The 25,172-nt window shown below is 36.6% G+C and overlaps 1 protein-coding gene across 7 annotated transcripts in view; it reads right to left on the bottom strand.

Moving 5' to 3' along the window:
- Positions 1–1,999: 1,999 nt before the first annotated feature.
- Positions 2,000–25,172, bottom strand: part of ATF2 (activating transcription factor 2) — an 82,687-nt gene continuing 59,514 nt past the window's right edge. For 5 of the 7 annotated variants that reach the window (XM_047869936.1, XM_047869937.1, XM_047869934.1 and 2 more), the window contains 4 exons: positions 22,565–22,714; positions 18,171–18,377; positions 9,455–9,560; positions 2,000–4,574 (listed from right to left, as the gene is read on the bottom strand). In XM_047869936.1, coding sequence (XP_047725892.1) covers positions 4,348–4,574; positions 9,455–9,560; positions 18,171–18,377; positions 22,565–22,714 — 690 coding nt within the window. In that variant the 3' untranslated portion in view covers positions 2,000–4,347. Of the gene's footprint in view, positions 4,575–9,454; positions 9,561–14,874; positions 15,922–17,660; positions 17,737–18,170; positions 18,378–22,564; positions 22,715–25,172 lie in introns of those variants that run through there. The other 2 variants (XM_047869940.1, XM_047869941.1) reach the window with 2 other exon arrangements.

The raw sequence follows: 25,172 nt of genomic DNA, 5'->3' as shown, positions 1-25,172 counted from the left end.
CCTCTCTAGGATCATGATACTTAGCTTCAATGAGCACCCATGTAGAAGTCTGTTGTTAGTCTTGGAAAGACCTGTATTTTTTTTTAACTGTGGGAGAGAATTACAGAAACAAATTTGTATTTATTAATAGTTTAAAGAAACGATTTCTCATAACTACATGAGATACAAAAGGGTATGAATTGCCTTAAAAAGTAACCATTATCCTGTGGTCAAGATAATCTAGAAAATGTCAGATTAAAAAAAATTTTTAACTTTTTAAATGTTTATTTTTGACAGAGCACATAAGTGGGGGAGGGGCAGAGAGAGGAAGACACAGAATCCGAGGTAGGCTCCAGGCTCTGAGCTGTCGGCCCAGAGCCCAACGTGGGACTTGAACTCATTAACTGTGAGATCATGACCTGAGGCGAAGTTGGATGCTTGATCGGCTGAGCGCCCCAGGTGCCCCTAGAAAATGTTTTCTTCTAAATGTCTTTTAGAACTAAATTTTTGGATAACTGTGTTCTCTAGGCATTTTTTCCCGTGTCTGTGCAAGTGTATATTTATACAAATGAAGGCCTACAAGTATATAGATTTCTCCTATAGTTATATTCTCACAAGTGAATTCTTAATGTCAAGTGTTAAACGCTACAGTCTGAGACGTAGAAGTAATAAAACTACATTTAACAGTAAGTACATGCCAGAGACAAGATCATCTTTCCTGTCCTCTGAAACGAATCAATGCAAACAATGAGTTTGACCTTTTAATATTTTCGTCAAATTTTGTTAGGTATCAGCAGCTTGTCTTCATGAAATCTTTTATCTAATATCATGTAATCCAGATTAAGTACCTTCATTAGAACATGTACCTTAAAAAATAGCCATGTGATTTTTTTTGCATCTCTTCAGATTGGCTCAATCTGAACAAGACCAAAATATCAATTCACATGCTCTCCATCTTTAATTTCTTCACTTAGCACTGACCACTTTTAGCATTTGTATTAGGTTAATTGTGGTTCCCAACACTTTCCCCCCCAACCCTCTTTGGAATGGAGCTCCATCCACAAAGGCACGGATTTTTGTGTTTGGGCTCCTGGTGCATTCCATGTGCCCAGAACAACGAGTGACACGCTGAGTAGCTCTCACTCACTGAATAAAATGAGGTAGAGGGGTTCAGAGCCAGCACAGCACCGGGATGGCGACCAAACCATCTTGCAGGCCGCTGTATGGACTTCAGCTCTGAGTGCAGCGAGCTGCTCCAGGATTGGAGTAGATGGAGCACCACAAGCTGATTTAATTTGAAAAGTACCATTCTAGCTGTTGTACTGAGGATGGGCTGAAGGAGGAGGGGTGGAAGCAAGGAGGCCGTTACTAGGCAGATACAGTAAACTGGGTGAACGATAAGGGTACAGAGCAACAGCACTGTACAGGGGGAGAAGTGGTTGAATTCTGGATTGTTCTGACGGTAAATCCAACAGCATTTCCTGATAGTTTGGAGGTGGGAAGAGAGAAATCAAAGACACCACCACCGTTGTCCTGGCTTAAGCAACTGGAAGAAGGGAGCTGTCATCAAGTGTCTTATGAAAGACTGCTGGAGAAGCACACTTGACGGGAAGGTGGGGGGGTGGGGTGCTAAGGAGTCAGTGCTGGACGTGTTACACTTGTTGTAACTGAACTATAATGGTTGGCACATAACGTTGGACGTGTTACGTTTAAGATGTTTTGTCAGGCAGTTGCCAAGAGATGCCAGAGGCGGGCGGACGGGTGTATGGGTGTTGTTGAGAGAATGTTCGTGGCTGGGGACAAAAGTTAAAAGTTCAGTGTATCTGGCTGGGGCTTAATGAATCCAGAGAAGGACAAGGCCTGAGCACCCTGCAGTTGAAACGTCTTTAAGGAGGACTGAATTTTATCACAGAAATAGAAAGACTATCCGGTTCTTCTCAGGTAACAAACATCCTGAAGGGGGCGGAAAGCATATTATCAAGTGCTGTTACTTTACGAAAGAAAGGTAAGGACAAGCAAATTATGAACATAATTTAAAGATAGAATTTATTCTCTGATGGTTTACTCATGCAAACTGCACATAAAAGAAAGTAGTACAGTTTGTGTAACATTGCAAATGTAAGGACTCAAAATGCTAGGTACAGAAGTAGTGCGACATCCTGAAAGTCAAAATGGAATTTGTGTTTATACAACTAAGAATGATTTTCATTTGCTGAGCACAGACTGATTTACAATGAAAGTTTTGCTAACCTTGGTAAGTTCATTAACCGTTTACATGACTTCTTACATCTATGTAGTTTTATTTTACAGTTGCAAGAATTCCTGTTACCAAAAACTTTAACTTGCATAAATAATAAAATGAAAGAAAAATGTACTGAAGGACTTAGGAGAGTGAAAAGTTGAGGCTTTTCCTAACCCATCCAAACTTACAATAAAAAATTGCCTTCTTGCAGAATTCATATTTTTGTGCCTTTGAGATCAACTCCTTAGCATAACTATGAGAAAATCATGATCAGAAATTCATTGCTTTAAATTACAAAATCAGTTAAAAATAAAAAAAAATTTAGAAGTAGAATTATCAACTAAAAACGCTCACTCTTGATAAGCCAAACAATAAAAATCCTATTATCTTCATACTTAAAAGTCCTGAAATGTCATTTGTATAATTTGAATGTTTCCCAGTTTGGAACTTAGGCAGGTGGGATAGTTCCTTGAATTACCAAGGATATTCAACATAGGTTTTTAAAAGGTCAGTCTCGTTAGGAGATGGCACCGAGACATTTGTAAATAGTGTAGTATAGATGCAGAACAGACTACACAGCTTATTATAAATGCGTTACAGATATTTACATAATGGAATCCTGCTTGAATGCCAGAAGTTGCTACTGGGTAGGACTCGTAACTATTTTACAAAGTTTTCTTACACACGTCTACTACTTTATTTTTCACAATTTAGTCTATTTTAAAATATTGTACTGTATCTTGAACATAACTGGAGAATAAAAATAGATAATGGCACATTAGAAAACTCAGTATCCCACGGATGATTGGATAATGAGAAAAGTGTACCTACAATCATCTCCTCAGAAACGAACTACATCATGGAATGTTAGTTATCCAAGCCTGCACAGTAATGACATTTTAAATTGCAATCATCTATCGGCCAGCATCACACCGAAGGCATCGTTAAACATTCAAGCAAAGACTGCTGGCATAAACTATTGAAAGAAACATACACACATAACACACATACACACACACACACTCTCTCTCTCTCTCTCTCAAACACACACACCCACTCTTGCTTCCCACATTATAATTACAATGTTCTAAAGATAGATACTGATTTTTTTTCCCACGAGAAACATTATCAAAATTTGCTACTAAAAGATGACAGTGCTTTCACAAGAATAAGTACAAGTTAGCTTGCAAGTACAAGACAATGGGGGCAAACAGCCTTAAATTTTCTAAGTAATTTTTAGGCTTTTTCTGGCAACCACACCATACTTGATTATGCATAAACTTCTCAGTTTGTAACCTGAAATCTGCAAAAAAACCCAAAACCTAATTTCAAAAAATTATTAGCTATCTGATAACCCTGTATCATAGATGATATAATTTCATGTTTTATTAGCCTCAAAACATAGGATTTAAAATACTGAATTTAAGACTTGAAAAATAGTCCTTTTGAAATGTTGGAGGATTCCAAAATTCCTGTCTACTTAAAATCTTAAAGAAAACGCACGACAAATGACCTTGATTTAGTTTGAGGGTGCATAAAAGCACTGTATGTCTTTTACCACGTTTCACTCACTTAAAAAGTGTTCTCTAATGTTCTTCCTTTTGCATAATGTGCAAAATAAAAGGCAAAAAGATTAAAAGCAAATTTCTATCTTTCTCTTGCTAGTGCTTTATGACCTTGTTAACATTACAAAGTCAACAGGGACGATGCAGAACTTTGGTATAAATGATATGACAATACTACCATCACAGTTGAGGGTAAGAGGTGGTCAAAAGAAATGGAAGTGGGAAGAGACTCAGTAACACCCCCATTTATTAAAACACCACCAAATTAAAAGTGAAATAAACCACAATGAATTATAATACAATTTACACATTGAGCACAGAAAATTAATAAATCTAACAATATTTATAAAAAAAGCAAAATCAGTCTTTTTCCAGAGACTAAAAACTGTTGTTCAGGCTGATCATCAACTGTCGCTACACCAACTTTAGAGCCAAATTTAATTTCAAGTAAAAAAAAAAATTTACAACCACAGATTTCGCATCAACGGAAACCGGTCTTTCCTTGATTTCCCTTTGAAGTCACTAATGAGTATCTAAAACTGCCGCACCGCAGGTTTTTAATCAACTTCCTGAGGGCTGTGACTGGGAGGCAGGAGCCATAACAATCTGCGACAGCGCGGGCTCTGTACTCTGGTCCGCCATCTGTGTGAGGACTGAGGTGGCCACAGCTTCGGCCTTGGAGGTTGAACTGACTCCATTGGATGTGCTGACAGAACTATGCTGTATAGCTTCAGGGTGCGGGCTGCTTGGCACTGACAGGTCTTCTGAACTATCGTCTTTATCAGCAGCTGAGCGGAAAAAAGAAGAATCACGGTTTCTTAAAAACAGCTGTAAGAATGTATCAGTAGGTCGTCAACACACAAGAGTAAAGAGTCAGGGTATGACAAAAGCGGTCATTTAGATACGATGGTATGACTGGAACTGAGCAAACCAAAAGGTGGCTTTCCGATTTTACCTGCAGCATCTCAAGTGAAGGCCTCGCCATGCACACGGAAGCATCTGCGTGCCCAGCTCACAGAACCGAGCCGAGGACGTGTTTGCTCAACAGTGTTAAGAAAAGTCAGGTAGGAATTTGGGAGACAGACTCTTACAGATATAATCAGACCCTTACCAAGTAACGACAATTGAACACAACCGGTCTGTTTGCCTACATGCCATTCTTATTAAAAGATAAGAAAATTTATACCCACACGCATAAACAAAATGAATTCTTCCATACAAATTGCATTTTCAAATTACTCCCTCTGCATTCTCTAGAACTATATTTATTCTGGCTGACTTTCCATCGATGGCAGCAATGGGTGATTACAACACCTGACTCTAATGATGCATACACATGAGAATGAGCAATATTTAGAATCTAAATGCCACCAGCTGTTAGAGCTGCACGAATTAATTGGGATTCAAATAAAAAATTATATAAAACTCTAGAAACTACAATGGAAGATACTCAGAAAGAGGCATTCTGTGTACTTGTGAAAAATCTACCAACTTTTAGGACGGAACAATGCATCTCCTACATCTTTCTCATTTTAACAGGATCAAATCCAGGAATTTCATTTAGTGAAAACTCTGATACGCACACCACACCGGTAGTTACAGTGTACGTAACTTATAGAATGATAACATGGACCAATGATAACTGTGAACCTAGCCCCCAGCTTAAGAGAACACCGCCAATAACAATGATGCTTCCTGGAGGCTCTTCTCCTCATCAAAGGTAATCACTGTTCTGATAGCTCTTTAACCATTACCTTGTTTTTTGTTCGAAGTTTTACCAAATAGGTATGCATCCCTAGAAAGTAGCATTTAACTTTTGAACATTCTGAAAATTGTATCATACTGGATGTATTCTTTCGTACTTTTTTTTTTTTTATAGAGTTTATTTATTTTGAGAGACACAGAGCTGAGGTGGAGCAGAGAGAGGGAGAGAGAGAATCTCACGCAGGCTCTGCACTGTCAGTGAACAGCCCAATGTGGGGCTCGATCTCACAAACTGTGAGATCATGACCTGAGCCAAAACCAAGAGTCAGACGTCTAACCAACTGAGCCACCCAGAAACCCCTCGTTTTCTTTTCACTTGGCTTTAAAATAATTTTTATTTGGTGCTTAAAGGTAACAAGTGGGCTGTCAAATCTGACAATGCAGACTGGCCTGCTTACGGGTGGCCAGGTGCCTATTCTGAAAGTCCATTATTAAAAGACTGTGGATGCTATGAAGCAGGACTTATTCCATGATTTGTGATGCAGGAGATGGAGGAGGAGAAACCTGGCCAGCTTGATTTTAGTTCACATAAAACTCATTTTGAGAGTTTTCTGAAATATAGGACTTAAAGAATTTTGACAAGTTTGCCTCAAATCCATGCATTTTCTGGAAAGCAGTTTTAAAAAATATATTAATTAGAATCCCCTCTTCTCTATAAATCTGCTATCAATGCAAAATCACCCCTCAAGATATGATAAAAAAATCACAATAAACCTTTTAAAATTATATAAAGTAGAAAAGGTCCTTTTCTGATGAGGCAATAACAAATGTTATAAAATATTTCTAATTCAGTTACATAGCCAACAGAACAGTTACGTGTTCAAGAAACCCAAACCCTGGCAATGGCACTCAAACTGACAAGAGTACAGTCCCCTTTACGTCTCTTCTTCAGTATGAAAACAAACGGACCTTCCTCTCAATGTTAAGTTCTAGGGATACACCAGCTTTCAAAAATCAAGAGGCGAAGGTGCCTGGGTGGCTCAGTCAGTAGTGTCCAGCTCTTGATTTCTGCTCAGGTCACGATCTCACAGTTGAGCTGAGCGTGGAGCCTATTTAAGACTCTCTCTCCCTGCCCCTCCATACTCACTCCTCTCTCTCTCAAAATAAAAAATTTAAAAATAAAGAGGCTGATCTATGATGAGAGGTCTAAGGAAATGTAAATACAGAGTGCAGGCAATGACAACATAAAACAGTACATTTTAGTAACCACACGCTAAGTAACCGCTTGAGCTAAAGCCGACCCTAAAACAGTACATTTTAAAGACAAGTGCTAATCTCCAGACTTTCAGAATTAGGCAAAGCAAATCTTTAGGCTATACAAAGTACCAGGTACCGATTTATAAATGGCGTAATTATACATTTTATATGTAAAATACTTTTATAAAGGGATATACCTGCACCTATGTCCACTTCTGGAAGGTGAGGAGAGAAAAATCACCAACATAACCATAAGCACTAGAAAGAGAAGAGTTCTTACTGCACTCACAGAGCCCTTTTCAGCCCTACTTAAAGCTAAAAAACCCCCAAGTGTTTGACAATTCACGCTCTGAAGTTTTCTACCTATGTTCATACATATTTTCATTAATGAAAATATAAGCTCTCAATTACATTTAGGGCCCAAAGAAGGTTTCCTTCACACTTAAGATTACAGAAGCAAGTATAATATACAATTTTAATTATGCTCCAAGATTTAGAAAATAGGAATCAATGGTAGTAAGATCACTCTTGTGCTTTATTTTTCATAGAATCCAAACATCAAAAATATATTCCTATTTTCATTCATATTTTATACTGTTTAAGGTGACCAACTGTCATGGTTTTCCCATGCTGAGGGGTTTCATCCTAGGATGCACGGACTTTGACAATTAGAAGTGAGACTGTATGACGGTGTGCTTTTATACTGTCACCTTTATCTGAAAGATTTTTGTAATATTCATTAGTTTCTATTAAACCTTGACTTCACAAATGTTTTGAAAGTCTTAACTACTATTACAGTTCACCATCAGCAATAGCTGTGTGCTAAGACATGCATAGTGTTCAGTATTTGTGAACTTCCCCACATTTTCTCCAAGATGTAAGTACTCACTCAATCCATCTGCCTTGACTACTAAACAAAAGTCAGATTTTCTCCTTCAAACTTGAAAACCGAAATTACTTTACAATTTCTACAAAATCGAATTATCTCCCAAGAGCTAAAGAGAACTAATTTTATACTAAAACCGTATTTTACTTCCATTTGATTATCTAGAGGACTAGGTAGGAAAAAGGCAGGAATAGTTCCAAACGTCCAAAATGTGTTATTCATTTCCTGCAGTCTATACAACCTAGCATAATATGTATTTCCTAAAAATTTATTAATCTAGACTTTCAGTTTATTTAAGGGCATGGCACATAAACCCACACATTTATACCTTAAAAATATCTTTATAAAATTGTTGCTTAAAATGAAAAATTGGCTTGCCTTTGCTGTGCACATGCTACCTTGATAAGAGATAAAACTGATGGGATTAAAAAATTGCAGATGAGATAAATTTTTAGTTGGATGCAACGGAAGAATTCATTTTCCTTCTAATTTTATAGAATCATTTGTATATTCTTTTTGAACTATCAAAATTCAAGAGCGCTCTCTTGTTAAGAAAATCATAGATGCATAATGCTGAACTCAGTAGCTTCTATCAGAAATTATGTTGTTAAGTCAGATGGGAGCCATAATGGCCTCATCCCTGCAGCAATCATTGTTAATACAAACCCCAAACATATTTCTATATGGTTCCAATTTACTCCACAATGTGTTTCACCATCCTGTGAAAATGACTAGATATCAAAGGACTGAGATTTATTTGCTCAAAACTGACAAAAATCAATGTTCTAAATATATATGGCAATAGAGAGTTGCTAAATCTACTGAATCTTTTAAATTAAAAAATATTGCCCATTCTGATGAAACTGCTTACAATGACTACAAGTAAAGATGGTGGCCATTAAGTTTTATCGTGAGCACCTGAGGAACTGTTTGCATCCAATACAAAATGTTTCTTTCTTTTGAATTACTGACACTGGCAAATTAAAATGAAGTGGATACATATGGTTGAAACAATCTTCACATTTACAAATATCCTGAAATATCACTAAATCATAAAAACAAAAGCTGTGGGTTATATATTATGAATGTTGCCTAATGCCTTCCCAGCTCTGTTACTTGTTACAAATTTGTGTACGATGGACAAAATTGGCCATTTATTCAAGAGTAACAGCTGGCTCCAATATTGTGCATCTTATCAAAAAAGAAGGACATTACAAGAAAGAAAAAGCACAATTAACCTCTAAAATGCTGAAAAACAGAAGAATCTCATTTTGGGGAAAACATGTAAAAGGAAACTTAGAAGCAGATAATGGAAGTAGTGTTCTACTGTAGCATTTTTATGACCAAAAGACTCAACATAAAGATTCACAACAATAAAAAAAACTGCACAATGCTGATATTTAAGAACAATAGGATCCGATACTGTAAATGGGTACTACATATTGTTAAACGAAGATAGTTAATTAAAAAAAAAATTACTCAATGGAGGCTGGAAAAGAAGCAGTGTTTCACTCTGTCGTTCTAAGACCAACCGTTACCCTGGGAAGATGAAATACCATCAGTACTTACAGTATATTTTGAATTATTAACCTGTTTTGTTGATGTATAGTAATCCCTCGAAAAAAGGCTAGAAACAGGAAAATTCAAAAACTCTAGATTCTACAAAGTATATTCCCCGTTCAATAATAACCTTGCAGAAGTTCTGATATTTAATATTAAGTATTAGAACTGCAGCCTCTGTCTTTTTAACTGTAGCGTGGTTCACTCTGGCAGTATTTCACCGACGCAGCCTAAGGCTATAGGTGATGGCACATTACTCACTATGATAGCCAGATTTCTTCTGCATGGCGGTTACAGGGCAATCTTTATGAGCCAGAAGAAGCTGTTTCAGCTGTGCCACTTCATTTCTCAGCAGGGTGACTTCACTCTAGAGAAGAAACAACTTATGTACCTTAACAGCATCAGACTAAACGTTTCTTACTGCTGATAACAAGTGAAAATTAAGGATATCGGATATCTTTCACAGAATATCAAGGAATAAACAAAATATACTGCTCGAGCAGGTTTAATCAGTACACATCAGTTTTTGTATTTTAGCATTTGTACAAAGACTGCAACTTCTATAAAAATTTAAATGAGGTAACAACATGACTGGATAACATATTTCAAAGTTTTTATGTTACCATTTGCCTTGGGACTGCTTATATATTACAGGTTACCTGCAGAAGGTTTTTTTTAGTTATGCTGCATGCTCTTTTGATCATCTGAAAAATTAGAAACATCAAGGGAGTCAGAATGAATGTTCACTGTCTCTGTTCACTTGAAAGTGAAAAATTTATCCTGGAAACTCAATTAAGCAAGTTTCTGGTTTTCTGGAAACTATGAAAGCCTCCACAGAAGAAACCACAATAATCAAAGAATCATGGATACCTAAAATGCAACAAAGTACTGTGTTGGACACGGAACCAATGATAGTAGATATAATATCTAGATGACTTAGTTGCCCTTGATCTAGGTAATCTGTACACATCAAAATTTAAATCTGATAAATTAATGGTGATTTGTCCTAGTCCTTATTTAAAAATGAGCACTTCACAGCCTTTGTTTTGGAGGCGTTAATCTGGTAGATTCTATATTAAAAAGTCCCAAATTAAGGGAGTCCATTTAATTCCCTTGGGTCACCCCCAAATATTAAAGATGCAGAAGTTAGTGATAATTACCAATACTCCAGAGTGAGTCATAATATGAATTTAATAAAATGGTAGGAAAACTCTTAATTTACAAACACATCTACTTATTTGGACTTACATTACCCTGAAGTAACCCGAAATTAAATAAAGAAATATAACAAGCATGTGTACGTAAAAGCTCAGGAACTTTGTTTTCCACCCCTTGGTCTCTTAACCAGGAAGCTGAATGTAGAATTATTTAGAAGATTAGACTCATTAGATCCTATTAACTGATCAATGACAGAAATATAAAAATCCAAAGAATGAAACTTAAGCAAGTCTCTTGGGCCAAATAGTTTCTCGCACCCCCACAACAACAAATTGCAACAATGCATTAAAGCACAGAACAAAAATTGATGCTCACGATAACTCGGAACATTAAAAGGCTACATTGTGTTTAAAATACTGTATTTGAGACAAGAATGGGTGTATGGTGATGAAAATATAAGAGGGAAATTTTTAGTTTCACTTCAAAAAAATAAGCTGCTTATTAGAAAACTCATTTCTCTGTAATACTGCAGTCATCAGTGTCAATCCTATAAATTATAGCTCTTTATTAGTGACACCAAGCACAAGAAACCACGTTATGAAGAACGTAATACATATTATCCAAAATTCCCTCCCTGCTGCATCAGCTTGATTTTGAGATCCATGTCTAATAAGTTTCTCTCATTAATTTCTGTAATATGAAATAGGGTTGGATATGTATTTTTAGCCCAGAATATATAGTATAATCTTATAATAATCTCTTATAATCTGGTACCTGTGACCACCCTTTCACATTAGTTTGAACCTATGGAAAAAAAATATTTAATTGTTCTGAACTACACAAACTGAAGTTCTTGTGAATACACACTATTTTCTCTACCTAGAAAAGCTTTCCTCTCCTTTTTCTCATCTTGCTAATTTTTTCACTCATCTTTAAGAGTCCACTCAGTATAAATTTGGATAGGAAAATAAGTTAGGAGTCCATTTCTGTGTTCCCAGAGCCATATATACATACGTGTGCGCATTTATGTAGTATTCACCACACCAGGATTGTTAATTTTTGGTTTACTTGTTCGTCGCCTCTGCCAGATTGGGATTATCTGGCTCTCTGTATCCCCAGAGTATAGCACACAGCCTAGTACGGAGTACTATTTAGTACTATTCTAGAGAGAACCACGGTAATTCTATGTCCAGGGGAGGGTTAAAAAATACCAAAGAAGGTGAAATGAAATTGCTTAAATAATATAAAGTTGGTCAGAGGTCCCGATTTCCTTATGCCCACAACCTCACCAACACAGCTACACTGTTAATTTTTCTCAGACATAAAATGAAAATTGGCATATTTTACAGTATCATCTCACAGAATTTAAAAAATCACAAATGCCCTCTCTCCTAAATATTCTATATAGATATTCATCATAAACCATGTTATGATTTTTTTTTTTTTTAGTCAAAGTAAAACATTTTTGGTAAGATAAGACAGATGCTGGAAAAAAACTGTTATTCTGGTCTAAAAGTAAATTACTTCGGCATTGTCTGTACCATTGCTTCATTCCATCTGTAGCTACTCAAAGGTTAATTACATACTAATGAACAATTCTTTTTTAGTTTATATGAGTAATCTATTAAAGGTTTTCATTGATCACTGGCTATAGACTGAGGACCAAGTATTCCATAAATTTATGATCTTTGGCTTTTCAGTTTAGACACTACCCCTCCAAATTAAATAAGGGAGTTTCTCATTGCTAAAGGTATGATTTTCCTCATGTTTAGTCTTCACAAAAATCAATGATTAAGTATCAAGATTCCCCTCACACAGTTCCAAGGACTGTCATGGATGCAAAAGCTTACACTTGAGAATGAAATATTTAACTTATGTCTATGACGATAGAAGGAAAAAAAAAGTATTTTGGAAATACTTTGTGAAATGAATGGGAATGACCCTTTTCTCATTCTCCTTAGTCTCATACTTTGTTTCATGTCAGTCTCCTCTGATAGACCACAAATTCTGTAAGTGCAAGGACAATGTCTTTTTCAATGTTGTATCTCCTGTGTCTAATAACATGCTCTGCACACAATAGCTGCTTAACGACAGAATGAATAATAAATAACTAGCATTTGCATAGTGTCGTTATAATAGACTTCTCTGTACTCTCTCTCTCATTTGATCTTCATAATAGTACTTATTCTAGGAGTATGACAGATGGGGAAGTAAAGGCTCAAAGATTTTTAGCAAGGCCTACTAAAACGAAGAACCAGGTCTCAGGCTCCTAGTAAAATGCATGAAGTAGAGGTGGTATCACTATCACCCTTTCCCCCTCTACAGTGTAATTTAAACACTCAGGGGAGGGGCGCCTGGGTGGCGCAGTCGGTTGGGCGTCCGACTTCAGCCAGGTCACGATCTCGCGGTCCGGGAGTTCGAGCCCCGCGTCAGGCTCTGGGCTGATGGCTCAGAGCCTGGAGCCTGTTTCTGATTCTGTGTCTCCCTCTCTCTCTGCCCCTCCCCTGTTCATGCTCTGTCTCTCTCTGTCCCACAAATAAATAAATGTTGAAAAAAAAAAAATTTTTTTAAACACTCAGGGGAAAAGGAAGGCGGTGATAGCACACAATACTTCCCCGCCACACCCCCACCTTGGAATTAAAACAAACAGGTATAGTATTTTCCATCTGTCACTATTCTTTCCTATTTCAAGGGATAAATACTGAAATAAAATACTGTTTAGGTGTCAGAAATAAAAGATTTGATTCTGTTCCCTTTTAAGTCAACAAAGCAATAACAAAACCTTTTCCGTGTCATCAACTTATGAGTGAAGTCTTCCAAGTACCCAGCTATGAAACAATGCTTCCATTTTTAAAAAAACTTACTAAGCTTCTACTCCACACACATTTTGCAACACTTAAGTTTCAAAAGCAAAATCCACGACAAAAACTCCCAAGTTTTATATCAGAGTAACTGTTAAGGAGCTACGGTGAGTAAAGAATCTGTCTTTGTCCACAAAGGAAACAGGGTGAAATTGTAAACTGACAACATTTCAAAATGAGTATAACTAAAAAGCAAAGTCATGAAGAGGTAGAAACTCTTTCAAGCAAAAGACCACAAAAATCACATATTACCTTTAAAAATATAATAATTTATAACCAACAGTATCCAAGTTTTGGTCTAGATTACCATGTCTCCAATTCAACTTCATGATACTGCCTTTTAGCAGCAATTTTAGAAGGCTAAAATATTAAATTCAGTGAGTGGGGCAAGAAGATTGAATAATTAACATGTTCTTTAAAACCTAATATGTATTTGGTAAAAATATGAACAGTCACACCTCAACACTCATTAAAATTTATTTATAATATATAAGTAACCATGGGTCATTACTGCCCACTATACTGATCAGCTATGCCTGTATGTCACGTGAAGGATTAAGGAAATGTAGAACTGATGAATGTTTTTTTTTTTTTTTTTTTTTTTTAAATTTTTTTTTTTTTTTCAATGTTTATTTATTTTTGGGACAGAGAGAGACAGAGCATGAACGGGGGAGGGGCAGAGAGAGAGGGAGACACAGCATCGGAAACAGGCTCCAGGCTCTGAGCCATCAGCCCAGAGCCCGACGCGGGGCTCGAACTCACAGACCGCGAGATCGTGACCTGGCTGAAGTCGGACGCCTAACCGACTGCGCCACCCAGGCGCCCCATGGAAATGTAGAACTGATGAATGTTTTCACATGAAGTAGAGTTTAATTATTTCTCTGACATTCAATTTTCTTTACAAGTCATTCTGTTCTTCACAGTTAACAGTTTTGCTGTTGGGAGACAAAGTTTTCCTCCCTGAATCCAGGTTAACTCTTTACATTCTGAAAATCAGAATCTGTCACTTTTTAGAACTGCTATTTTATTTGATAACTAAAAAACAATGAATAAAAACCATATAGCCGCTTGAAACAATTACTGAAGCATACTTTATTCCCAAATCGTTCATGCTTCTCAACAGCCTTTTCACCACTGTTACATCCTGGTGCAGGTCATTCTTAAAATTCCACTTATATTTAGGGATTCATTCCTATAGTGATTTCCATATCTACACATTTATTCATCTAACTATAAACTTTTTATTAATGAAAAAGTTATGCTCCAACTATTTTTTGAGTAGTTTAGTGAGGTGACATTCCATGAGCTAGAATTAACCATTTTTAAAAAATGTTATTAATTATTTTGAGAGAGAGGGAGACAGAACATCAGCGGGGGAGCAGCAGAGAGAGAGAGAGGGAGACACAGAATCCGAAGCAGGTTCCAGGCTCTGAGCTGTCAGCACAGAGCCCGACGCGGGGCTTGAACCCACAATCTGCAAGATCACGACCTGAGTCGAAGTCAGACACTTAACCGACTGAGCCACCCAGGCACCCCTAGAATTAACCATTTTAAAGTGAACAATTCAGGGCGCCTGGGTGGCTCAGTTGGTTAAGCATCCGACTCTTGATTTCAGCTCAGGTCATGATCTCATGGTTTGTGAGATCAAGCCCTACATGGGGCTCTACTGTCAGGAATCCCTGCTTGGGATTCTCTCTCCTCTCGCTCTGCTTCACTCACATGTGCACTCTCTGTCAAAATAAACAAAAAACAACAACAAAAATAAAGTGAACAATTCAGTGGTGTTCAGTACGTTTACAATGCTGTGCAGCCACCTCTCCCAATCTGGTGATAAAACACTTCTGTCATTCCAAAGTAAAACTCCTTACCCATTAACCAGTTTCTCCCTATTTCCTCCTCCCCATGTCACTGGTAACCACCAATCTGCATTTGTCTCTATGGATTTCTCTCCTCTAAATATTTCATACAAACGGAGTCACACATGACTTTGTTTCTGGCTTCTTTCACTTAAGCATGTTTTGAGGTTCATACACATTCTGTACTCTCACTCCTTTTTATGGCTGAATAATATTCTGTGCATATATAACATAACTGGTCCATTCATCCACCGATGGACATCAGGGCTGTTTGCGGCAACTTTCTTTTTACCCCTAATAATATATTACAGATTATTTCCCAGGTTGATACATACATACGAACTTCATTCTTAAGCATTTTAAAAAACATCCCTGATAACACATCATTTCACCTATCTTCACATTCTGATATGCATTTCTAAAACTAAGAACGCTTTCTTATCTAACCATGAAGCCATCATCACTTAGTTTTTAATGATTAAACATATGGATTTTACTTTTCTGTTTGTAATTTGAAGTATTAACTAACGTCCTATTAAACTGTAGCGGTTAATTTAGGAATTTCTTTAATTGGACTTCAATTTAAAAGATTCATGCTTTCAAAATGATACGTTTGTTAACTTTTACTGAGGTGATAAATCTTGCCTTTATTCCTCCAATCAAGAAATTTCTACCCAGATTAGGAAAACATAAAATATATTTTAAGATAATGACATTTAATCATAGTTTGTATGGTGGAAAAAAAACATGAGATGAATGAAGTAAGGATTACATACATTTGTCTCGAATGTTGAATTTTCCAAGGTTTTCTGAAATAACAAAGCACTGTTGCTATTGATAATGGTGACCAGTGCTGCAATACAATTAAGGAAATAGCAATGATTCATTAAAGCTGTTAGTACTACCATACCTTGGGTCACAGCAGAAAACTGGCCCAATCTGAAGTCCAAGAATACCCTGTAGATACCATATATTTCTATCCCACTTTAAAGTTTTCAAACATTTTTACTTCTTAAAAAGAATAAGCCAAATTAGGAAAATATTGACCAATTAAAATTTATGTACTTAAAAATTCTTGCACTTATTCTAATTCAAATGATTTATGCAAAAAACCCTCAAGGGAAGTAGGATCAACAGGCATTATCTCTACTCTATGTGTAAGGCAGTGGAGGCTAACAGAGAATGACATGCTTCATGTACAACTAAAAAACAGCCAAGTCAGTTAGACGAATAATCTTGTTAAGAACAGAAAGGAAACAGATACACCTAAATCATTTCGTTAATGTAACATATTTGAAACTTGAAATTAGTACCTATAATCTGTTTCATTTTATTTAAGAGGACAAAAAATCATAAAAATGTTTTTTTCCTAAAAGGTTATGAAAATAGTTTTAGTATGATTTTTATTTTATGGAGAGAGAATCTTTCTTTAGGTTTATTTATTTTGAGAGACAAAGCATGTGTGGGGGCAGGGTCAGAAAGGGAGAGAGAATCCTCAGCAGCGCAATCTCAGTGCAGACCCTGCCGGATCCCATGGTTTGTGAATTCATGACCTGAGCTGAAATCAAGGGTCAGGTGCTTAGCTGACTTGAGCCACCCAGGTGCCCCTAGAGGAAGGGATTAGGGGGAGATGGGGGAGGCGGGGAGGGAGAGGGAATGAATCTTAAGCAGGCTCCGTGCTTAGCACGGAGCCCAGCACAGGGCTTGCTCCCCATGACTCTGAGATCATGACCTGAGCTGAAATCAAGAGTTGGATTGAAAATAGTTCTTGATTAAGAATTCACCAGATGATGATAATATATGTTTAAGATAACCTAGTATGTATTTAAAGTCTCTGTGATGTGGTAAATGTTTAGATTTTTTTCTAAATGGTTAAAATGGCTAAAAATAAATTTTTCAAGACAAATTTATTTGTTCTCGAGCTCATCCAAAGCACAATAGAGAATTTTAAAAGATGACTGCTTCATATATGAAAAAATTTTTATAAAATTTACGTTAGGTTAAATACTTTGTCTGATGTTAAAAACTCTTTCCGAAACGTTGAAAAAAAAAAAAAAAAAAAAAAAAATTAAAGAAAAAGCCTGGAGCCTGTTTCCGATTCTGTCTCTCCCTCTCTCTCTGCCCCTCACCCGTTCATGCTCTGTCTCTCTCTGTCCCAAAAATAAATAAACGTTGAAAAAAAAAAAAAAAAAAAAAAAACTCTTTCCGAAGTATTGAAACAGACATTAATACTGGTGACATCTTTAAAGATAGATTTAACAAGAGAGCAAGTCTCCCCATCAATTATGATTATACAGAAAGATTCGTTTTTAACTGGGAAAGGATTGTACTGTAACAAGTACAATTCACTGACATCAATTTTCTAGTTGATGCTCATCATTTTCCCGGAGAATATTCACAACATTAAAACAAAAACAAAAGGAAGAAAGAAAAAAAGAGCATGAAGGAAATCGACACCATCACTGTAAATCTTACCAAAGACTCAACAGGAAAGAGCTTTAAAACCTTTATATCCCATGAGGTTCCTAAGAAACCTGTCTGCAGTGAACTGGCAGGTAGAAATGATTTCTACTGCCACTGGCCATATTGTACCTGTTCTGTGGATAATCAGAGCCCTTCAGTTTCCAAGGCTGTCAATCTGACACCTTTTCCGAGCACTATATTCACTCTAAATAAACAAAACAAAATTTATAATTCAAAGAACAAAAGAAATTAAGAACAAAAAATGCTACTAAAGCAACTTTACAGCTGTGATAGAAACCAAAAAATAAGAAAAACGAAATACCAGTGGTATTTTAAATTGCAAGGTTCTTTGTTTGAACTTTATACCACAACTTTATAAAGTTTAAGCAAGATAGTTTTGGCACTTTTGTATCACACAAGAACTTACATTTAACATTTCTTCATAGTGTCAGTGTTTAAAGTGTTATAACCCTTCATCTCAGTATTCAAATAGGTTTATAAAACTACGCTTTAACTACAGATTCCACACACACCCAATATTGTGTGCTAAAATGTCTGGATGGCTAACTGGAAAAAACAGGGAAGAGCTAAGTTCACAATTACTAAAAATAAGACAACATTTACATATATGCACCTTACCTGCAGTTGACCATTTAATGAACTCAAGTCTTCTGCTTTCTTCTCTAAAGACTGAACCCAGACTTTCCTTTTTTGTCGGCATCTTGATGCTGCTGCTCTATTTCGCTCTAGAAATTTCCTCCTTTTTTCATCAGGATCTTCATTAGCTGCTCTTCTTCGACGACCGCTTGTATTTTGAGTCTGTGGAGTTGTGTGAGCTGGAGAAGCCTATAATAAACACAAATGGAAGCTTTTTATGTTTGTAGCTGTGAGTGAGAACATAGGCAGTAAAGGGTTGCTACTATATTTTCTAAGTCTCATTGCATATTATCAATATTTAGGGGTGACATGAAAATCACCCTGCAGTTTAACGAATTCCTTGAAATAAATAAGCCCTGCTAAAAAAATAAGATTCTCACTTTTTCACTACCATAGTGAATATAAAGTTTGTATAACATTTTCATTTATACAGAAATAATGTGGAAAACTTGAAAACGTAATACAAATGAACACGTATAGATCTTGTGTTTTTCCAACTTTTTTTTTCAATATATGAAGTTTATTGTCAAATTGGTTTCCATACAACACCCAGTGCTCATCCCAAAAGGTGCCCTCCTCAATACACATCACCCACCCCTCTCTCCCTCACACCCCCCCATTCAACCCTCAGTTTGTTCTCAGTTTTTAAGAGTCTCTTATGCTTTGGCTCTCTCCCTCTCTAACCTCTTTTTTTTTTTTTCTTTTTTCCTTCCCCTCCCCCATGGGTTTCTGTTAAGTTTCTCAGGATGCACATAAGAGTGAAAACATATGGTATCTGTCTTTCTCTGTATGGCTTATTTCACTTAGCATAACACTCTCCAGTTCCATCCACGTTGCTACAAAGGGCCATATTTCATTCTTTCTCATTGCCACGTGGTACTTCATTGTGTGTATAAACCACAATTTCTTTATCCATTCATCAGCTGATGGACATTTAGGCTCTTTCCATAATTTGGCTATTGTTGAGAGTGCTGCTGTAAACATTGGGGTACAAGTGCCCCTATGCATCAGCACTCCTGTATCCCTTGGGTAAATTCCTAGCAGTGCTATTGCTGGGTCATAGGGTAGGTCTATTTTTAATTTTTTGAGGAACCTCCACACTGTTTTCCAGAGTGGCTGCACCAATTTGCATTCCCACCAACAGTGCAAGAGGGTTCCCGTTTCTCCACATCCTCTCCAGCATCTGTAGTCTCCTCCAACTACTTTTTAACATCATGGTATTATACAATCCTTTGAAAAACTGTGAAGTACTAAAGGAAAAAATTTAATAACTTACTTAAATTCACTATGAAAAAACCGTTTTCTTACTATTTTTGAAGTAAAATTTTAAAAATAAAAAATAGTAAAATTTTCTTTTAAAAATTGGTTTCTCTAAAATTGAGAAGTAAAAGTACAGTAGTGCCCCTTATCAGTAGGGGATGTGTTCCAAGACTCCTGTGGATGCCTGAAGCCACGGAGAGTAGCAAACCCAAAATATACTACGTTTTTTCCTATGAATATATGCCTATTACAAGGTTTAATTTATAAATTAGGTATAGTGTGAGATCAAAAATAACTCATAAAACAGAACAATTATAACAATATACTGTAATGAAAGTTATGTGAATGTGGTCTCTCTTGCTTTTAAGATATTCGTACTATACTCACCCTTCTCATGATGATATGAGATAAAACGTTTATGCGATGATGTGATGTAAGGTGGATGATAAAGACACTGTGGCATAGTGCTAGGCTACTAGTAATGAGCCTTCTAGCAATCTGTCAGAGGGAGGACCATCTTCTGAGCCATGGTTGACTGTGCGTAACTGAAAGCACAAAAGCTAAACCGTGGGACGAGGGAACTACTGGATATACATAGTTTGGTACACTCCGCTTTCCTTCAATTTGTGAAGTTTAGGGTCAGGTTCACATGATTATTAATGTTCATCTTCCTGGTGGGCAGAATCTCACAGGAGTCTAAATTTTAATTTTAACTGGTTCCCCTTGCTCAACGGATCTGCCTAGTTATCTAAGATCAGCCAGGGACAGAAATTTTCAGTCAGTCACTAGTGATACTGTCTAGTATCTGGGGCTATAGAACGATAAGCATTTCCAAGCCTTTCTTAAATCCCAAAATTGTGCCATGGAACATCTGAACTTGGGAGACAGGAAACAACGAACCCCTGGAAATAGTGCAAAGGAAATAGCACTTTGTGACTACAGGTACGTGACCCAAAGAAGCCTGAAAACAATCTTTTTGCCTAATAGGAATTACATTCCAAAATGGGGTGAATAAAATTTCTATCTTCTAATCTACATAATAAGCAATAATCTTATATATAAGCTCAATCAAGGTAAGCTCTGCAGGGAAATCATCAAACTACTTCTCACTCGACAAACTCCAAAACCACAGGTTCCCATTTAATTTCTTTTCCAAATAACTAGCATTAAAAATTATGAGGGTAATTTAACTTATACTGTATTTTAATTGTAATAAAGATTAAGTATTAGATCATTTATTTTACGTACATAATTGCAAGTTAATCTTTTAGAAAAATATTCTATGGCTGGTTTCAAGAATGGCAACCTTGAAATATTTTCTTGTCTTCATCCTCTTAACTTATTGATAATAGCAGGTTTTTTCTTTTACTCATTTGGCTGAATAGGAAAGAACAGGTTTGGTTTTTTTTTAATTTACAAGTCAGTTATTACAGCAAAGGCTAATCACAAGTATTATAAGCAGAAACTAAATACAGAGTTACATTTGTACCTTTTTACACCTCACAATTTAAGGCTACTTAAAAGCATATACTCCTCCTTCTCTCCTTTCTTTCAGTGATCCATTCATTACACATCATTAAAAAGAACACAGGAACTATCCTAGAAACTAGAAATACAATAGTAAACAAACATAAAGTCCTGCCTTATGAAGCTGTCATCCAATATGATATAAAGATACAAATAAAAATCAGATCCAGGGGAATAATGGTTAGCTTTATATAGAAATTATATAAAAATTTCTATTTTTATAGTTATATAGAAGTTATATAGAAATTATTATATAGAAATTATATAGAAATTATATATTCATTTCTTTTAAATAAACTTGGAGGATGTAAAAACCACACAGAGCTTGCAGACAATACAAAAAAACAGCCATGGGTGGATTTGGCCCATGAGTCCATTTGCTAATGTCTGAATTATGACATTAAAACACACCCACTTATTTACCTTCTCTCTTGGCCCCTATGTTGTTTAGTCGATAACTACCATAACAACATTCCACTTTAAGTTTTGTAAAAATAAAATACAGTTATCTAAAAACTTATGCTTATGAGGCAATCTAGAACTTGCCATTTACCTGTTTAATAGCAAAGTTTTGCTTTTTAATGCTAATGCTAATACAGTTTAAGTATCTCTTAAGATAAAAGTTCTAAATAGAGTTCTGAAACATTTAACAGAAATAGTTACCCTTCCATGTAGAAATGCACTGTAGACATAACAGACCTATCAACCATCTGATAGGCAGTCACAAACTACAGGTAAATGAAAAGGACCTCTGGTATAAACAGTGTCCATAAAGCATATATATCTGCTCCTTTGGTAATGTCTCTCACATTTTAATTCAAGAATCATTTGACTGGGGTGTCTGGGTGGCTCAGTCGGTAAAGTGTCCAACTTTGGCTCAGGTCATGATCTCACACGGTTCGTGAATCCCAGCCCCACATCGGGCTCTCCGCTGTCAGCACGAAGAGCCCGCTTTGGATCCTTGGTCTCCCTTCCCTCTCTCTGCCCCTCCCCAGCTTGCTCGCACCGCTCTCTCTCTCTCTCTCTCTCTCTCTCAGAAATAAACAGAAACATTAAAAAAAAAAACATTTGATATATGCCAGTAATCTCATAAATACAATCCACAAAAAACGAGTTAAAAAGCGTCAGTGGAGATTTGTGATATGTCAGACCAACATACATAGACAAAAGCATTTACAGGGTGTCCTGAGCAGTAATAATTGCTCGACTATTTTAATTATTTACTTATTTATTTTGGGGTGTCAATACTTTTTGAGAGACAGCATGGGTGCAGAGGAGGGGCACAGGGATAAGGAGAGAGAGAATCTTAAGCAGGCTTCACACTCAGCGTGGAGCCTGATGTGGGGCTAGATCTCACAACTCTGAGGTCATGACCTGAACTGAAATCGAGTTGGACACTTAAATGACCGAGCTACCCTGGCACCCCTGGGTATGAATACTTTTACACTGAACTACCTTTCCTAATGTTTTTGGTACCCTTTTGAAATATGACCAGAAGTAATTTTTTCAAAGTATATAGTCCTTTAAGTTACCCAGTATTTGTTTTTTAAAGGATAACAGAGTGTAGATTATAAAAACAACACACATACCGGAGTTTCTGTAGTGGATGTGGCTGGCTGTTGTAGGGACTGTGGTCGAGATTCCTCTGACTGAGTTCTAACCAATCCACTACCATGACCTTTGACAGTATCACCATTGGTAACTGGAGGATGTTGCTGGGTCAAAGCAGCTTTTAATCTCTGAAATGCAGACATCAATTAAAAAAAAAAGTTCCCTGCTTTCCACTCAAGTCCAACTCCCAAAGTATTCTTTCATTAACCAAAAAAAAAGTATTTGTTAAGAAATGCATTTGGCTTTAAAATTAGTTTTATCATTACAAATAGTAAGACAAACACTCTGGAAAGCTTTCCTGAGTCTTTCTGAGTACTACTATAGGATTTAATACTTTGCTATCCTAATCAATTTTGAGGAAGGAGTGAAAAACACTGTTACCTGAAAATAACCAGTTCCGTTCAACTAAAATAAATAACACAAGTTAATTATGTACACTGTCACCTATTTTCTTGCCCTTCATTCCTGAATCTCCATCTTTTTAGGCTCTCCTAGATTCTTAAACCTAAATCTCTTCCAAATTTGGGCCCACTTTGGACAACTGGGCTTATTTGGACAATGACCTGATGTTGCATTTTTTAGGCCACTATATTGACTGTCAGACTGAACGTCCTCCTAGAACCTACAGCTAGGTTTGCCTCCCGTAGGTCTTCCCTGTCTCCAGTAAGAAGGTTTAGTTTGAAGTCTATCCCCTCTACTATGTTCCATTTGCCATTTCACTGAATTGCATCTGACCCACTGCCAGGGTATGAGTAACCTAGTGTCAGAAGGAGGCCTTAGACACTTACGGCTACATCTTAGTAAAAACACAATCTGCATAAAACTTACTATTCTATCAGCAAAAGTGTATCCTATGTGAATATCTTAGTTCCTCAAACAGTAAGCTCTTTCAAGAGCAGAGATTTCCTTACATTTCTTTGCATCCCTTTTAAGCAACTGGTACACGGATTTGCTACATGGGTGAACAACAAATGTATTTGTTAACTGAGAGAAATTGGATTCTTTGGCAAAAATGGCACAAGCGATATCTGGGGTAGTTTTATTGTTAGAATCTGTAAATATGAAATAATTAGCACAAGATAATCATACCATAATATCTTAGCAATGAAAGGTACCTGAGAGACCTGGGATTATTATTGTTGATATTGTTCTCAGTAACAGTTGTAGTCCTTAAGCCCAAAATAAAGTTTCATTATCTGTGGGGGAAGGAGGCTACAAAATTGATATGAGAAATGTGTTGCAGTCTATCCAGTGCTTTCCAAACTTCCCAGAAGTCATAATTGGCTGGGTGCTAAAAACAGATTTGTACCCACCTTTTTCTCTCCCTTCCCTTGCCGATGGCAGGGAGAAGTGGGAAAGAGAGAAGAGCTTTTGAAAAGCACCCAGGTGATTCTAGGACAACTGCTTTCATTTACTCCAATAAGAGCAACTTAGCAAATTATACAACTATCCCAAAATTTGTAGTTTGTTTTCATCTATGCATATCTACGATGCCATCTACAAGTGATCCAGACCCCTGAAAAAACTGAAGCATATATGAAAAGGTCCACCAAAATTTCCCTTGAGGCAATAACTATACCTAGACAAGTGTTACTGGACATTTTCTCTCTACTGCTAATCACTGTAGATGCTGGGTATGATTTTAAAAATAAGCCAATAGTTTAAAAATAAAAGTTTACTGGGGTAGAAGTTATACATCGTAAAATGAAGTCTTTTTTGTGCATAGTCCTATGAGTTTTAACAAGCACATACAGTCGTGCAACCACCCCCTACCATCAGAATACAAAACAGTGCTATTATCCCCCCAAATTCCCTCATGCTCCATTCCTGTCACTCTTCCTCCCACCCCCAGTCCTTAGAAACCATTAATCTGTTTTCTGATCCCCAAAGTTTTGCCTTTTCCAGAATGTCATATAAGTGGACTTATACAGTGTTACAGCCTTCTGAAATCTGGCGTCTTTCTTTTAGCATAATGTACTTGAGATCCATCCATGTTATCAGTATTTTTTCACTGAGTTTCTAACAGGACAGTGTCCCTATTTTACAGATTGGGAAACCAGAGATCATTTGCCCAAGGTCGTCTTAGTAGCTAAGACACATGAAATTGAGACACTCAACTGAAGGGATAGTATGGAAGTGGATGGATTAAACCAAAATGAGGTAAGTGATCAAAGGAGTAATTGGCTCCAACCAGTAGGACTACTTAGGCTAAATGATAAAGAACTCAAAGTAGAAAGGAGTTTGAAAGTATAGGTCAATATAAATAGAAGGAGGAAAATCTGGGGAGGTGGTCAGCCTGCATAATTATATCTTTTAAAAACAGAAATGTTACACATCAAAATAAAAGAAATAGTACCTAGTCTATAGTGTTAGGTTAGGGCTTCCACTTCTAGATATAAAATGTACATAAATCTAGGTAGTGGTTGAGATGTGAAGCTTGGTAAATTATGTGTTGGTAAAACATTTTGAAGTCCTTAGGTAGAAAACATCATAGAACTGAAGAGCATTTAAAGTTTTATAGTGAAGAGCTTAACTCTTAGAATTAATGAAATACAGTAACTGCACATAGGGGAGTCTGAAGTACAT

The sequence above is a fragment of the Prionailurus viverrinus genome, chromosome C1 (assembly GCF_022837055.1).
Source record: "Prionailurus viverrinus isolate Anna chromosome C1, UM_Priviv_1.0, whole genome shotgun sequence".
Taxonomy (NCBI): Eukaryota; Metazoa; Chordata; class Mammalia; order Carnivora; family Felidae; genus Prionailurus; species Prionailurus viverrinus.
This window is presented reverse-complemented; position numbering and strand designations above follow the sequence as displayed.